Source organism: Octopus sinensis, linkage group LG13 (assembly GCF_006345805.1).
Source record: "Octopus sinensis linkage group LG13, ASM634580v1, whole genome shotgun sequence".
Taxonomy (NCBI): Eukaryota; Metazoa; Mollusca; class Cephalopoda; order Octopoda; family Octopodidae; genus Octopus; species Octopus sinensis.
In genome coordinates this window covers 19080742-19098241 of record NC_043009.1, presented here as the reverse complement: position 1 = coordinate 19098241, position 17500 = coordinate 19080742, and the positions used below count along the sequence as shown (strand labels likewise).

The 17500-nt window shown below is 36.4% G+C and overlaps 1 protein-coding gene across 1 annotated transcript in view; it reads right to left on the bottom strand.

Moving 5' to 3' along the window:
* Nucleotides 1–17500, bottom strand: part of LOC115218684 — a 113886-nt gene that overhangs the window by 15182 nt on the left and 81204 nt on the right. The window contains exons 7-8 of the mRNA XM_029788615.2: nucleotides 16656–16801; nucleotides 12453–12504 (exon numbers count right to left, since the gene is read on the bottom strand). Coding sequence (XP_029644475.1) covers nucleotides 12453–12504; nucleotides 16656–16801 — 198 coding nt within the window. The remainder of the gene's footprint in view (nucleotides 1–12452; nucleotides 12505–16655; nucleotides 16802–17500) is intronic.

Here is a 17500-nt window from a genome sequence, read left to right as displayed (position 1 = left end):
CTCGTAAACCTAAGTGATACGCACGGACTGCGGTTTCGAGGTTTTTGCCTCATGTCAACATACGGTAATCACCGGTTTTCGATGAGGAGAGACTTGTTTGCGAATATCTATTTAATGTTTTGCCCAGTAAACACTGTCACTGATTTCGAAAAACTGTCTGAAAGCAATAATAAATCTCTGAACGAGATGTAAACAGTAACCGCTCGACAACGTAAAGAGATTTATTATTGCTTTAGTGAAGTCTCATCTCATGCGAATATTGATAACATTGTGACGACGAGTGGCTGGTTGGATTCTAAGATCATTCAGGGCAAGATAAAGGAAACCATGTTGGTTCTGTAGAATGCATTTGTTCTCAGTCATCTGGATTACTGTTCCTAATTCTGGTCGCCCCTTAGCAAGAAACTAACGGCAGAGCTTAATGCAAACTAGCGCTATTATACGAAAAGAAAATTGCCTCGGTGCAACTGGGTGAGGCCAGTTGAGACTCCCTAGAACAAACAATAAATAGATATGCAGAATGTATATATGGAAAATCCAGGAGGTTTTAGCACCTAAGTTTGGGATAATACCTCATACCCCAGACTGAACATCACTACATAGTAACAAAGGTCCCAACCTCTCCGTATATAGTAAAGATCCATTACTATAATATCTTAAATGTTAAGGTGAAACAGCTTTTCAATATAGGGCTTAGATATGGATTCATTAAAAACGACAAATTTTTATCTGAGGTAGCATACGAACCCGCATTATATCAAAACAACAAAACAAAACAAATGAGAGTCGTGTAAATGACAAAAAAATCAATCCAATGGTGACTCTCAATGCGTGACTACAGCCTCTGGGAGGAAAAGATAAAGTAATACACGTGTGTATGAGTGTGTGCGCGTGTATGTGTGTGTATGTGTGTGTGTGTGTATGTGTGTTTGTGTGTGTGTGTGCGCGCGCGCATATACAGGCGTAGCTGTGTGGTAAGAAGCTTGCTTCCGGTTCCGGACGTGGAGTTGACTTCTTGACACTGAACGGTGAGGACGTGAGCTCTGAGCTCCGTCCTAAAAAGAAAAAAGAACAAAAACAGAGAAGGTTGTCGAGGTATGTGATTTTGTTTGTTGTGAGCTGGGCAAAATTTGTTGCGTGCGAATTATTTTTTCAGTAAATTGTGCCCAGCTCTGGAACAATTTCGCCTGCTCTTGGCTGCTGATGTTTTTGTATATTGAGAATTTATTGAATTCATTTTATAAAGAAAAAGTGGTGGGGCGTATCCTCGCCAGAATAGAACCTGTTGCTGTTGCAGTTACCGTTGGCTGTAGCCAGCATTGTGTTTGAATTTTTGGATTAATTTACCAATTACCGGACAACAAAAAGATTTATGCCAAGGAACCTATCCACATTAGACCGGGATTACCTGTTGGCCAGGAGATTGGGTTTTTGCCGTGTGAACTGTTTTTCTATTTTCCGTTTATCCTTCCTGATTTTTTCTTTCCTTTTGTACTATTAATTAATTTTTAGACTTTCTTGGTTTTTTCTTGTTTTTTTAAAAACTTTTTGAGTACCTTTTTACATTCTCTTTGAACTTTGAACTTTTTTTGGAACTTTTAAGACTTTCTTTTTTGCACATGGCAAAAACAAACGGTGCCGCTGCTTTGGAGTGGGAGGTGGTCCCACCCAAACAGTGGATTAAAGATCTTGAGAAGAGGACGGTGGTACTACGGTCGTGTGGTGCCATCGCCATCTTCGACAAGAGCGTAATAGAGAGAGAGTTGGCAGACTACCTGCCAACTATAAAATTTGTTTCACGGGGGACCAAATTTGCAACGGCCTGGTTGCTGTTTGGTACCCCCCGATGAAGCTGGCAGATTTGCCAGCGAGCCCCTTGAGGGAGAAGAAATTTTGTTCCTCCCCACTTATTGTTGGAGGAAGATAAGAAGAGCTTGGGTGTGCGGGCTGCCCCTGGACACGAAGGCGGGATGGATCGAGAATACCATCCGGCAAGGCCTGAGGGATAGCGGGCGCAGGCTATTGAGTGTGAAGATTTCTCCGTGGTCGACTGGGAGGGGTCAAAGGCAACTTTGACCCTGTGGACCCCGGTGGCCATGGGAGATATGATTTGCTTGGGGGCCCTGACAAAGAGAATTGTTGTAAGAAACTTTGTATTCGAGGGTTTGTCGGTCGGTGGGCGCCGACATCCCTCACATCCGCATCATTTTGTTTCATTTAATCTCATCTTGTCCATGTCCAGCCCAGAAGCTTCTCTGTATAAGGCCTATATGGGAAATTTAATGAAATAAAGAAGCTTGTTGCCTAACCACGTGGTTTCGACTTCAGTTTCACTGGGCAACTGTCTTCTACCATCGCCTCGGGCCGACCAGAGTTTTGCGAGTGAATTTGGTAGACGAAAACTGAAACAAGTCCGTCGTATATATGTGTGTGTCTTTGTAGAAACTTTTAAGTAGTAATATTCGCAGTTGTAGCTCTATTTGCAAGGCAAGCAGGTGAGGGCAAGTTTGTCATTTCCCTTTATTAAGAAAACAGAAAGTGCCTGCAAGTGTTTCTTCCAAGTGCCTGCAAGTGTTTCTTCCAAGATTAGGGATCATTTGCTGAGTTTGGAGGATGAGGTCACCAGAAGATTTCAGGATTTTAAGAAAATTTAGCCTGATTTCAATTTGCTACCTTATCCTTTTGCAGTTGATACTGATACAGCGCCTGAGGAGCTGAAGCTTGAACTAATTGACGTGCAGTCAGATCACACGCTGAAAGAAATGTTTAATTCTGTGACATTGATAGAATTTCACAAATCTCTATCTACTGACAAATATGCATGTGTGAAAAGAGTTATTGGGAAAATGTTTTCTATTTTTGGATTCACATATATTTGTAAACAAAGTTTTTCTTGCTTGAAAATCAGCAAGAGTAAAAATAAATTGTCTGTGACTGACAAAAACAACAACAGCAACAACAACAACAATAATAATAATAATAATGATGATAATGATAATAAATGCCCTGATGCAGTACCAGGCACTGATTCTCATGGCTTCTGATCTTTAATGATTGGAAGAGTTATCATGTACATGTTTTGTCTTGGTGTAAAAGATGAGCTACTGTAAATATTCTGTAGTAAAGATTGTTTGCCAACATAACATGGCAGTCCTGGTTTAGGACGAATGTTGCTGTAATTTAGCCCCAGGAGACATCGTCTCCAGCTGGCTATACGACACGATTTGTGCCCTTATATTTTCGAACAAGGGAATCTAGCACCCCCACCCAGCTCAAAACAATATCCCTGTATCGCGATTTCCGGGTTATTTCTATTCATCATAATAGAATAATTGTTCAACAAGAGGTGGCGCTGCCAAATTTTTGTTCGAAATATATAGTTTTCACAGTGACAACTAGTTAATGATCTATAAATTAGAAAATAACTATTTTTGAGAAGGTGGGGGTGCTAGATTTCCTTGTTCGAAAATATAAGGGCACAGATCTTGTCGTATAGCCAGCTGGAGACGATGTCTCCTGGGCTAAATTAGAGCAGCATTCGTCTTAAACCAGGACTGCCATGCTATGATGGCAAACAATCTTTACTACAAGTACTGTTGCTGAATATTCTGCTCAATACCACAGATTTGCTTGTTTCGTTCAATATCCTTAAACAATCTTTATTCAGGGACCTTTTGATCGGGATGGGCGACTTGACCTGAAGAAAATTCTAACTGGGCCCCACCTGCAAGGTCATGCGGTGTTATCTTGATATGAGATCACCATGTCACGCACATACGGCTGTGATGCATGTGCCTGGTGTTCCCAGATAGGTAGTATATTGGGCTTCGTATATTTCTACCCTAGTGTAACTTTGATGTCAAGCACAGCTCACTCACTCAATAATAATAATAATGATGATGATGTTAATAATAATAATAATAATAATAATAATAATAATAATAATAATAATAATAATAATAAGAGAGCCCGCACTGAATAACAACATGGATGTACTAAACCGGGCTCTCTATTCAAAAACAATCTAATCCAACAACATCGATGGAATTAGATAAAGGAACCTGAAGAAGACTTGAAAGAAGCGGCCTTTTAACGAAAATACTAAGAAAAAACGAAATTTTACTGCCATACAAAGCACAGTTTCTCCTACGCACGGTGTCTCAATGAAACATGTGCGAAACACACGCGTTATCAACATCGGAAAGTTTACAAATTATAAAATATAAACAGATCAAAATAGCGAGTGCATAAATTGAGTAATTACGCATACACTGGAATGTCTACACAATCATATATACATTTTGATACCCATAGGACTACACATACATCCCAAAGTTTTACACAACTACGTGAAATTTACAGGACACACACTCACGCACATGAAAGCACGTGTCACAAATCAAGCAAAAACAAAATCAAAACTTCCTTTTCTTTCTTATTTTATTTTCATTTTTTCGAACTAACACAAACAGAGTGAACTATTCATAAGTTTAAAAAACACCACAAAAAATTATGTTCTGAGATAAATCTATCAACAAAAAAAAAATACAGACGAATACAGATCTGCTAGGCTTAGGAAGCTACGTCACGAACAATGTTTACATGCAGAGAACACGGAGACGGTGTTGTCGCAAAAAAATTGACCCTAAACTGATAGATCCGTCTCCTAATGTAAGCGTCGAAGCTCGTCATGCCTCACTGTTAACAAAACAAATTACAAACCACAATGGTCATCGATCGGTTTACAAAAGACCACAAACCCGAATATTGAACCAAATTCTGATTGAAAAATCAGCTACTGGTTCAAATCTTCCCGACACACAGGAGCTGGACGTACCCCACAACCGGAATATTCCAACAGATGGCCATCCATGCTCGTCAACAAATAATCAAAAGAAAAAGAATGAAAAATGGTCTAGGGAAGATAATAAAGAAGTTCTTACGGCCTTCTACCATGCCATATATTTCTCCACACATTAATCTAATACTGTACAAACCTACTTAAACCGGAGACAGAAACATCCTGAAGTAAGACCCTACATAGACAGTAACAAACTTGCCAACGTCAGAAGAAACATTATAGAAAAAATTACTGACTGAAGTAGAGACTGACAAAATTAAACAAGCAGTAACGGATAAAAGGATCGAAGCTGCAGCTAAAGAAGATGATACAGAGGAAATAATTATAACCTGCTATACCTATAACCTGCTTAACAACTATGTAAAAAACGCTAACATCTGTTCTGACCGAATGTACCTATAGTTTTTTAATAGACAGCAGCATATTTCCTAATGAACAAAAAGATGTAAACGTGGATCCTATGGTTGTAAAGATCAGCTACTCATCAATAAGATGATCTTAGAAGATTGTCACAAACGACACAAAAACTTGTTAATAGCCTGGACAGACTACAAAAAAGCTTTTCATAGCCTACCACATAGCTGGATTAAGAAATACCTGGAAATGTATAAAATAGCGCCTACTCTGCAGATCTTTTTGTCTGTAAGTATGCGATCATGGAGAACCATACTAACTTTGAACAGCGACAATGAATCTCTAAATGCTGGCGATGTAAAAATTTCATGTGGCATTTTCCAACACTCCTCTTTTGTTTAGCCTTAATACCTCTCTCAAAATTGCTCAATGACGGATATAAAATGTTTGATAAAATATAAATCATCTCATTTACATGGATGATTTAAAGCTCTTTGCAAAAAGTAACCAACAACTCAAGGGCTTACTAGCGATTGTTAAACAATTCAGTGATGACATCAGAATGCAATTTGGCCTCGATAAATGTGCAAAAGCTACCTTTATCAAAGGAAAAATGACAGAAACATCTAACGTTAACCTTGACCAGCAGAATGTCATAAAAGAGTTAAACCCAGCGGAGAGCTACAAGTACCTAGGGGTAATTGAAGGGCTAATGGCCTCTGGCTTAAAATCTGAAACAGAAGGGTTTATCATAGCAGCTCAAGATCAATGCCTACCTACAAGGAACTGCCAGGCCGACATATTAAAGAACGGCAGTAGCTTAACATCTCGTGTATGTCAACAACATTGATCATGTTGTCTCCAAGTGCAGTCTTCTTGCGCCTACAGAGTATCTCAACAGGCATGATAGAGCTGCACAATATATTCACTGGGTAATTTGCAAAAGCCTGGACTTGCCCCATGATAAAAACAGATATGGACTATATCTGAGATTAGGTTATTCGTGAGTTTATTAGGTTTTTATAGCCATATTATATCTGAATAGATAAATACATTTTCTATCTATCGTTACATTAAAAATTAATATTTAACATAATAAATGTGTTGTATGACATAATCCTAATGGTTAAAGTTTCTAATTTGATAATAAAGCTTTTTATAAGAATAATAATGTTTTTATTTATTTCTTAAAAAATATTGTTTAAATATATTTGCTTATTTATTTAAATATTATCATTAACCTGAAGATTGACTCAAATTATAATTCGAATTTTTAATTGAATTTAAATTCATTGTAATTCGAATTGGGTTATGGCCATGAAACGCTCGTAGTGTTTTTACTAATTTTATTATATTAAACTTTTTAATACCTTTTTGATAGTTATATAAAAGGAAAAAATAAATAAATAAATATAGATATTAAAAAATTAAAAGTTTAAAAATTTATAAATTTAAAATTTAAAAAATATAAAAATTTATAAACATAAATTAAAAATGTTTAATTTAAATAATTTAATTTTAAATTTTATATTTTATATATTTTGTATATTATATTAATTATATTTATTTTCATATTTAGGTTTATGTTTTTCACTGTTTGATTTGCCTAATAGTGGTTTTATCTCTAATTTAATTTATATTTATACTGTGAAATTTGATTTAATCCTAAATCTAATTTTTCCCGGTAAGTTTGGATTTACTCCCTAATATATATATATATATATATATATATATATATATATATATATATATACACGCATGTATGTAAGCATATGGATATGAAAATAAACAGATCAACATACAGACGGATAGGTACATAGGTTATATGAACAAACACGCATACGCAAATGAAGACTGAAACACATGACCATATATATATACACACACTTTAATTCACACAGAAACACATATGGAGACACACGTCTACACATATGGAGATGCACATCCATACATACAAACACAGTACATAGTTGCAAAACAAGCACACACTCAGACATGCACACACAAGGAGACAGAGGTACACACACACATATAATAACACACACACATACACAAACACACACATATACACAAACACACAAACATAAAACACACAAACACGGACATGCAAACATAAATATGCAGAATACATACATTCAAATGGACACACATAAATATATGCATATGCACGCATACATGCATACACACACATACATACATACATACATACATACATACATACATACATACATACATACATACATGCATGTATGTATAGGCACACACATACACCGATCCACACACATGCACACAAACAAACAAAAAGGAACGCAGTGAGTAACGGACAGAGTCAAAACTATTGAAAAGGTTGAAATACACAACTCTTTTACTCTTTAACTCTTTTACTTGTTTCACTCATTTGACTGTGGCCATGACGGAGCACCGCCTTTGGTCGAGCAAATTGTTTCCAGGACTTATTCTTTGTAAGCCTAGTACTTATTTTTTCGGTGTCTTTTGCCGAACCAGTAAGTTACGGGGACGTAAATACGCTATCATCAGTTGTCAAGCGATGTTGGGGGACAAATACAGACACACAAACATATACACACACATCTCTACATATATATATATATATATATATATACGGGCTTCTTTCAGTTTCCGTTTACCAAATCCACTCACAAGGCCTTGGTCGGCCCGAGGTTATAGTAGAAGACACTTGCCCAAGATACCACGCAGTGGGATTGAATTCGGAACCGTGTGGTTCGTAAGCAAATTACTTACCACATAGCCACTCCTACGCCTACGAAAATTTTAGAAAAATAAATAAAAATGAAATAAGTGAAAATTTTACCGGTGAGTATGTTAAATTATAAGGCACCAAAAGAGAATGATTCTCCCCAGACACAACAGAATATGCTTCAACACACCTAAAGAATTTTGCAAACCAAACCCCAAAACGATATATAATTTCAGGCCATTCTGCAAGAGCAGTGTAAAAGAGATGAAAGAGGCAGTGGTATACGAAGTGAGAAAGGAGGAAGAAGGAAGGCGAAATGTACATTTGGTGCAATGCAGTCAGCAGGGACAGTGCCTGAGATGGGAGGAATATGTGATCAACCGCAGAATATCATGGCAGGAACTTCCGGCTTGGGAACAAGTAAGAACATCCTTCCTTATCAAGTCTACCTTCGACTTTCTACCCTCACCGGCGAACTTAGTCCGGTGGAACATAAAAACAACCGATGAGTGTAGATGCGGAGAGAAAGCGACGGTTAGACATGTTCTGTCAAGATGCAGACTAGCACTAGAAAGATATACATGGCGGCATAAACAAGTTCTCGGCGTTATAAGCGCAGCACTCAAGGATAAGATCGAGAGGTACAATAAGGGAGAGTACCCAAAAGTAGAAAAGCGCAGGAAAGTATACTTCCACAAGGAGGGGAAAGGATATAAAACCAGGCCTACAAGTAAAGTATACGAGATAGACGAAAGATGGAAGGGATACTGGAAGGTGGCCACGGACTTGGAAAGACAAGTAATATTTCCACTAATAAAAACAACAAAAATACCGGATTTAGTCGTATGGAACAGAGACCGGAGAATAGGAATTTTACTAGAACTGACTGTACCTTGGGAAGAGAACATCGGCAATGCTAATCGAAGAATGCAGAGAACAGGGATGGAATGTCGAATATTATCATCTGGCAGTGGGGGCTAGAAGCTTCATTGAAAGGAAAATGACAACGCTTTTCAAAAGAAGATTTGCTTTTTCTAGCTCCGAGCTGCGAAAACTAATAAGGAGAGTACAGGAGGTGGTCACAAAAGCCAGCTTCTATATATGGCTGAAGCGGGAAGACCAAAAATGGCTTGAAAGTCATAACATGCCGGCGGGAAATAACATCATTAGGTGAGACAAGCCGACACTGAATCAGCTTCGCTGACTGACAGGTGACGGTCCTTTAGAAAATGCGCGGGCTAAAACTACGCGCCTTCACTAGTCAGTTAAGGTGAGACAGTGTCACATGACAACTTGCTGGGGCTGCCTGCTGGAGCATGACGGCAGGAATTTAAAGGGATAAAATTTGACAAGTCAGTTAGTCACCGGCTGACACTCGCTGACGATACATCGAAAAGGCCAGGGTACAGAAGAAAGAAGAAGAAAGAAGACATGCACCCAACACCAGAGCTGAAGACACCTCTGAAAGAGGGGGCCACCACGTCAAAACGGTAGGGGCCGAAACCGGACGTTGTTCCTCCTGATGTCTTGAGCTAACTGGATCATATAAAGGAGCTGTTGTGGTAGAAGACCACGAGACACGATTGTAATTCCTTTCCTATATATATATATATACAGAAAAATAAAAGACGAAAACATGTGTAGGAACAACAAACAGGTGTATCAGTTTGACGCTCGGGAATGTGAGAAAGGCTTTTACGTTTTGAGCCTATGCTCTTCAACAGAAAGGAATATGAGGAAATAAACAGAGAACAAAAAACTTTTGGATTTAGCGAATGTGTGTATATATATATATATATATATATATATATATATATATATATATATATATACATGCATATACAATCTCTTTTTTTACTTAAGTCATTTTGACTGCGGCCATGCTAGAGCACCACTTTTTAATCGAACAAATCGATCCTAGGCCTTAGTCGAGCAAATCGACCCCAGGACTTATTCTTTGTAAGCCTAGTGATTATTGTATCCGTATCTTTTGCCGAACCGTTAAGTTACGAGGACGCAAACACACCAACATCGGTTGTCAAGCGATGGTGGGGGAACAAACACAAGCACACAAATACACACACACACATTATATATATATTAGAGGTGACTCGGGCTGATCACAAATTTTGCACAAGACACATACCTGCTCGAAGAATTTTACGTTTTTCCGTGATATTTCTGGCCCTAAATGGCTTATTCCTTTAAGTCTAGGACTATGTATTTCTCCATTTCTAAGTTAAGGGTAAAAATAAAGCAGCCCTGCAAAACACAACTGAGCTTTACACACAGACGGACAGAATAAGAGTAATAACGACAGCAGGGTGCATAACAAGCATCAGCGATCTGACTGTCGCCTGTACTCTCGACAAGAGATGCTATTTAGTTTTTTTTACTCCTATCAGGCTTGTTCGTATTAGCCCGAGTTACTGGATAATTTTTCGTTCCTGTAAGAATATTATAGAACGGAAACTTTTCATAGATTGGTATTTAAATCCTAATCCGTATAGAAATTTATTGTTTCAAGAAAAAAATTGAATTTGAATTACTTTAAAATTTTACGGTTATAGATAACAACTCGGGCTGTTACTTCTGAGCCCGAGTCAGGCGCGTGTGGACGATAACAAGAGAACGTCCGCTACGAATGATATTTTTTGAGCTGTGATCAGTCTCAATAAGAAAAGGAGCCCGAGTTATTAGCTGCAATTACATACTTGAAGTGTTGGTAGAAATTAAATCAGCTCGGAAATACGCGTTCACTTTATTAAGATGTACTTCACTTGTATCCTCGTACTTGTTCTAATTCTTACTCTTATTCTTTTTCTACTCTATTTTCAAAAAGACAAACACACTGTAGCTATTGTTAACTGACTTTTATATATATGTCAGTCCCCACCCAACCACTTAAACTCTCTGAAGAAGCCTAGAGGCACATTCATTATCCAAGCCTTATCTGCTCATCCCTACATAACATTGAAGAGGTGGAGATTACCTGGAAGATTTCGTTGCCTCTTGGCAGAAAAACCGCAAGGAACTAGCACCTATACACCCATTCGGTTTTATAGAAAATCTGTTTATTTGCTCATCTGCTCAATTGGTCAGTCGTTCCTATATGCTTATATACTTCCACACCCTTGTTTTTGCATTTACAAATTACTAACTCTTTCCGTTTGATAATCTGTACCACTAATACATGTGCATGTATCAATCCAATACATTGGAATAAATAAACATACTGGAATGTTTACCGGCTGATGTCTGTCAAGGGTAAACCACTTTTTACCCCCTGCCCAGATATAATACTCAACTGCGAGATTGCCGCGCAATAACTAGCACTTGGGTATGAATAACTGGGTACACTACCAGCAGTATATTGGATAGGTTCTATCCCTTAGTTGGTTTCTCAACCTCTAACTTACACAGAAACAACCGATGCTGGTGTGTTTACACACCCGTAACTTAGTGGTTCGGCAAAAGAAACCGATAAAATAAGTACTAAGCTTACAAAGAATAAGTCCTGGGGTCGATTTGCTCGACTAAAGGCGGTGCTCCAGTATGGCTGCAGTCAAATGACTGAAACAAATAAAAGAGTAAATGAGTATTTAGAAATTACGGAGATGTACTTGCATAGCAAGTGACTTGATCTGAGATCGTGTGCTGGAACGAAAATACTTGCAGCGTGGAAGGTGTTTATAAGCCATTTAAGAAACACACAAAAGCCGTTCGATTCACTTCAACATATAAATTTAATTTGTTAAAATATTTTCGTCGCTTTCAGACCGCGACCTGTTCACTGAAGCTTTGTCAGTGAACAGGTCGCGGTCTCAAAGCGACGAAAATATTTTAAAAAATTAAATTTATATGTTGAAGTGAATCGAACGGCTTTTGTATGTTTCTTAAATGGCTTATAAACACCTTCCACGCTGCAAGTATTTAGAAAATCTTCCTTCAATGCGATGGTTTTATTTGTACTCTGTAGTAAAAGAAAATGTCTGAGGAACAGAAGCCTTGTTTTCTTTCTCACTCATTTCGTATTGCTGCTAAAGTCTGTTTTTCTTTTTTTTCTATCTGCTTAAGAAATATTTTCTCCTATTATTTTTTCACTTACCGTTTTCGATTTCTCTTTCTTTGTTGCTTCTTTTAACTGGTTAATCCGGTTTTAACAAAATGTCACCCACTCAATACACTTGTCAATCGTGCTGCTATAAATCTACTTATTCTATCGACCATTCTGTGAATGATCTCGCTCTCAAAACCTGACAAACTGGTTTTCCCTTAAAAGAACTCCATTACATTTTTGCTAGAAACCTATTTTAGAAATATTAAAGCTGCATATTATCTACATAAATTTAACCAGCCTGAGAGAAGCTTCTTATTTAATGGGTATGAATTCTTCTCTTCTGACGAAGCTATAGAAATGTTAAACGCAGCAGAAGAGTGGGCGATGATACAGTAGTTAATGAATTACTTAAAGCAGATCGTTAATTTGTATCATAACACATTCCCCGAAATACTCACCCACAGGTTGGCCAGTATTCAAGCTGTTCTTTAGCACAAATATTTACACAACCTGAAAGATATAGAACGAAGGAACGGGGTCGTAATTGACAATAAGCAAAAGAAAACGTGAAAATATTTTGTTTATATGGCAATGCATCTATATGAGTAAGTGGGTGTGCTTATGTCTATGTACGTGACAAAATGTAAAAGCGGGTGTGAGTGTATATGCGGGTGATTTTCTTATGTAGTGCTAGCATACACAGGGTGAGCAACATCGTTAAAAATATTGAGATGATACCTTTTTTTATGTAATGCATTTTGTAACATAGTCACAAACCACTTATTTAGAGCAAAATGTATATTGACGTAATTAACTCTTGTACTCAAATGTATATTTATTTCCTTGACGTCGGGAAAGGATAACAGGAAACGAGGGGATGCAAAGAATTATTCCGATTCTCTATCGATTTTGTTACTCCGTCTAATGCTTTGAAAATCTTTTTAGATTACGAAACGCCCCGAGCTCTCATATACCCATGCTTAAAATGTCAGCGCGATAGGATGAACAATACTCGAGTTATAAGCTCACAGACAAACAGACCGGGTTTTATATATTAAAATATACATATATACACACACACATATTATATATATATATATATATATATATACATACATACATACATACATACATACATACATACATACATACATACATACATACACACACACACAAACACACACACACACACACACACACACACACACAGACACACACACAAACACACGTACACACATATTTCCACTACTTACTCGGCCTTCATTACATGCTGGCAGGTAATGACTTTGAAGAAGAAAGCGTAGAACAAATTGCTAATAAGCGACATTGTATAATTATATGAATACTTTTAAGAATGCCTTCAAAGATTCAGTGCAGATGATATTGACGAAATAATGGAAGAGAAATAGATGAGATAAAAGGAATATGGAAGAAAACGTTCAAGGGGAAACTGAAAAAGGTATTTCAAAAAGATCATGAAAGAAGATATTGAAAGAGGTAATAAAGAATTTTAAATAATGCAGAGAAGAAAACATTGTAAAAGGCAGTGGAAAAGATATCGAAAAAAACCTTTGAAGAAAACAATGGAGAATATATTGAATAAACCAAATAAATCATGCTAATGTACAACCACGTATAATCTGTGCTATTTGAATCCACTGTTGCCAAAAAATTTCCCATGTGTAGAAGATGAAGAACTCTCTAACAGATATCGATTCTATTTGGAACAATACTTCAGGAATTGCGTACACACCAGTCTGTGTCCACAGAGATATTGTACATTTAGGCATCAGAAGCACTGACTTCTCAAATTCAAAGAAAATTCAACTGATTTACATTAATAATTCAATCTCCATTTACTACCACGAAGAATCTGCGAACACATCTGACATCTAATTTTGCAGTTTCATTTACGATCTTCTTCACTCTCATATTTAATATTTTATCCGATATCTTCAGTATACTCTTCAATTCACTTTAACGTCATCATCACATTTTTCTTCAATGCTTTCAGTGACTTCTTCATAATTCTCGCTAATTTATTGTTTAATGAACTTTCAATACATTTTCTATTGTCTCCTCCTTGTATTTTTCTATATCTTTTCTAATGTTCCATTCATTATCTTCGTAAATACTTTTGTCTTTTAATGTCTACATTTTTCAAACAAAATTAAATAAATGACTTAACTCCCTGTAAATGACAATTTCAGGAAATCGTATATTCCTGTTTAGAGAATTACTTGTTTCTAGCGATTCGATGTAAAATTTTGTAGTGGACAGAGACATGTTCTTGCTAAGTTGACCCAAATAGGACGAAAGCTGGTGGGAACGATCTCCCTGTTTTTATCCCTTGCAGAGATTGTCGAGACGTATTTACATTGTGGTTGATGATAAAACGTAGCGAGAGTTAACTAAATATATACAACACAATGTATCAGACAAAGGTATCTGTTAACGAGTGGAAATACACCCAAGAATACATCGACGAAATTGAATATGGCATCGGAAGATTACAGAAAATAGAGAATACATTAGAATATGGAGAACGATATTAAGTCATTTGGGAAATAACGGGGAAGGACATTGATCAAAACATTGAAAACTCGTTCCACAAAGACGGTGCCAAGGACATTGTAATAACTATTGCAGAAAACAGTGACGAAGAGAGTTAAGAATAGAATGAAGACACTGTTGAAGAAGAAACTATGCTACACATTGAAGACGACTTTGAAGAAGAACAGTCGAGAATAAAATCGGAGAGGTCATTGAATATTATACTTAATAATACTTTGGGGAAGATGTAGAAAAGAATGAGAAAGATTTTCAGGGATTTAAAATTTTCTTCCATGATTACATAAAAAATTTTCTTTTCTTTTCTTCACAAGGCCCGAAATTTTAGGGGAGGGGTCCAGTCGATTAGATCGACCCTAATACGCAACTGGTACTTAATGAAAGGCAAAGTCGACCTCAGCGGAATTTGAACTCTATTGTCTCTCCTTGTATTTTTCTATATCTTTTCTAATGTTCCATTCATTATCTTCGTAAATACTTTTGTCTTTTAATGTCTACATTTTCAAACAAAATTAAATAAATGACTTAACTCCCTGTAAATGGCAATTTCAGGAAATCGTATATAAATACGATTTCCTGAAATTGCCATTTACAGGGAGTTAAGTCATTTATTTAATTTTGTTTGAAAAATGTAGACATTAAAAGACAAAAGTATTTACGAAGATAATGAATGGAACATTAGAAAAGATATAGAAAAATACAAGGAGAGACAATAGAAAATTTATTGACGAAATACCGCTAAGCATTTCGCCCGCCTTATAAAAAATATTGAAGGAAAAACTGAGGAGTATATTGTAAAAGTAATTGAGGGAACGATAAGAGATTAAAGCAAGCATTACAGAAATATTGTCACGAAAACGAAAATATTTGAAAATATATCCTTAAAAATGATACTAAAGCTAACATTGGAAACATTGAACAAGGCAGTCAAGAAGGTTGTGGAAAGATATTGAGGAAGACATTGAGCAAAGTATTGAAAATGGTATTGAAAAAGGCAGTGAATTAAGTAGATAAGTCAATGAAAAAAGCAGTGACGAAGGCAATGAAGAATACGGTGAAATGGCATTGAAGAAAACGTTACACGACATTGAGGCAGATTGTGAAAACATCAAGGAAGAAAATGAAGATTCCACTGAAAAGCACATTGACCATAATTCTGAGATTGAAAAAGGGACACTGAAAAAATTTTGCTGTATACATTGAAGAGGATATTGTTCAAAACATCGAAGAAGTCTTGGATCTAATGTTAAACTGACATAAGATATTAAAGAAGGCATCGAATACTATTTGGCAATGATGAAGATAAATATGATGAGAAAGTATAAGAAAAAGAGTGCAGAGAAGACATTGGAAACACAGTGAGGATAACATTAAAAACACATTGATAAAACAATAAAAATAGCATTAAAAATACACGATTGACGACAGTGAAGTAGAACTTGATAATAATGTAAAACATTGTACAAGATATAGAAGACAGCAGAGTCATTGAAGATGGCGTTGGATAAGACAATGAAGGAAACGGTTAAGCCAGTTAATAATAGACCGAAGAAACTTGTAGAAGACATTGGAGACATAGGAGAAGATATCAAAAGAGACACCGAAGACAATGAAAAGCAATAAAGGAGGCATTGGATAAGGGATAGAAGAAAACCTTCAAGGGGTCTTTGGTGATGATACTAAAGAAAGTGCTGACGAAAACACAAAAATATGAACATTAACGAATAGATTAAAGAATACATCGATTACAGTGACGTTGTGATGAAGAGGCTGGAAAGTAAAATTCAGATGGAAGACATTGAAGAAAATATTACGAAGAGAGTATTGAAGAATAGAATGAATGAACAATATAAAAGATAGTGCAGAAAATCATTCAAGAAATGAGTAACTACAGCATGGAAGAAGACAAAAGATATGCCATTAGTGAGGACAGAGAAGACATTACAAGAACATATTGAAGACTACATTGAAAGAGACATTGCCATGACCGTTTTGCTAGAAGGCCTTACTATCTACTTTAAAAAGCTTTTTATCAAATAATAAATTCTAAATCTTGAAATAATTATTTTAGATAAGGAAAAAATTCTTACGGCATTCTTTGTTCAATATCCAGGTCCCTTTTGGATTGGTTATTTGATAATTCTTCTCTTCCATCACTTTCCGTACTGCTTTAGCAGATGCACAACCTGCATATTCATTTGCTACCGGTCCCCCTGATAAGCAACTCAAGGATTTGCTGAAATATACATATTTTTTTTCAGTTTATACATGACATTTTAAAAGCGAATCACAAATTGGATAATTTATCTTTCATTGTGGCAGTACACTTACAGGCGGTTTACAGTAATGTGAAAGAATGATATAAGAAAATGATTTGATATCAAAATGATATAACGGTCAATAATTACCTTGTTGGTTTAAGCTTTAATACTCTGCCGATAGAGTTACATAGATAAATGTTTAGACAGATAGATATAGGGCGTTAGCTAATCAGATAGAGGAAAGAAGACAGATATTTCTTAACTCTTACGATGAAAGATTAGTACCCATGACTCTAAAGTTTTTCCGAAACTGGTAGGAGAAAGTATTCTCAAACTGGAGACCAGGGTAAACGAAGATAGATAGATAGATGGAATAGACCCATTCGAAGGTATTCTGGTGAAGTGAATGTGAAATGAAGTTGTTTCACTCAGTACTGCAACCTCTTTGTATTCTCGAATTGCATATATCTCGTATGTAGTGACAATACTGTACTTTTCTCTTCGGGCATCGTGAATCTAAAGCGACATTTATCCAATGTGTGTGTCTGTATGTGTGTGTGTGTGTTTAGATGTTATGGTATAATTTGAAGAGGATTTAGTTATTTATAATAGGTTCAACGATGACGTTGATGAAGGGTGGGGAACCTCTTCATCTGAAGGTACAACTTCGTTCA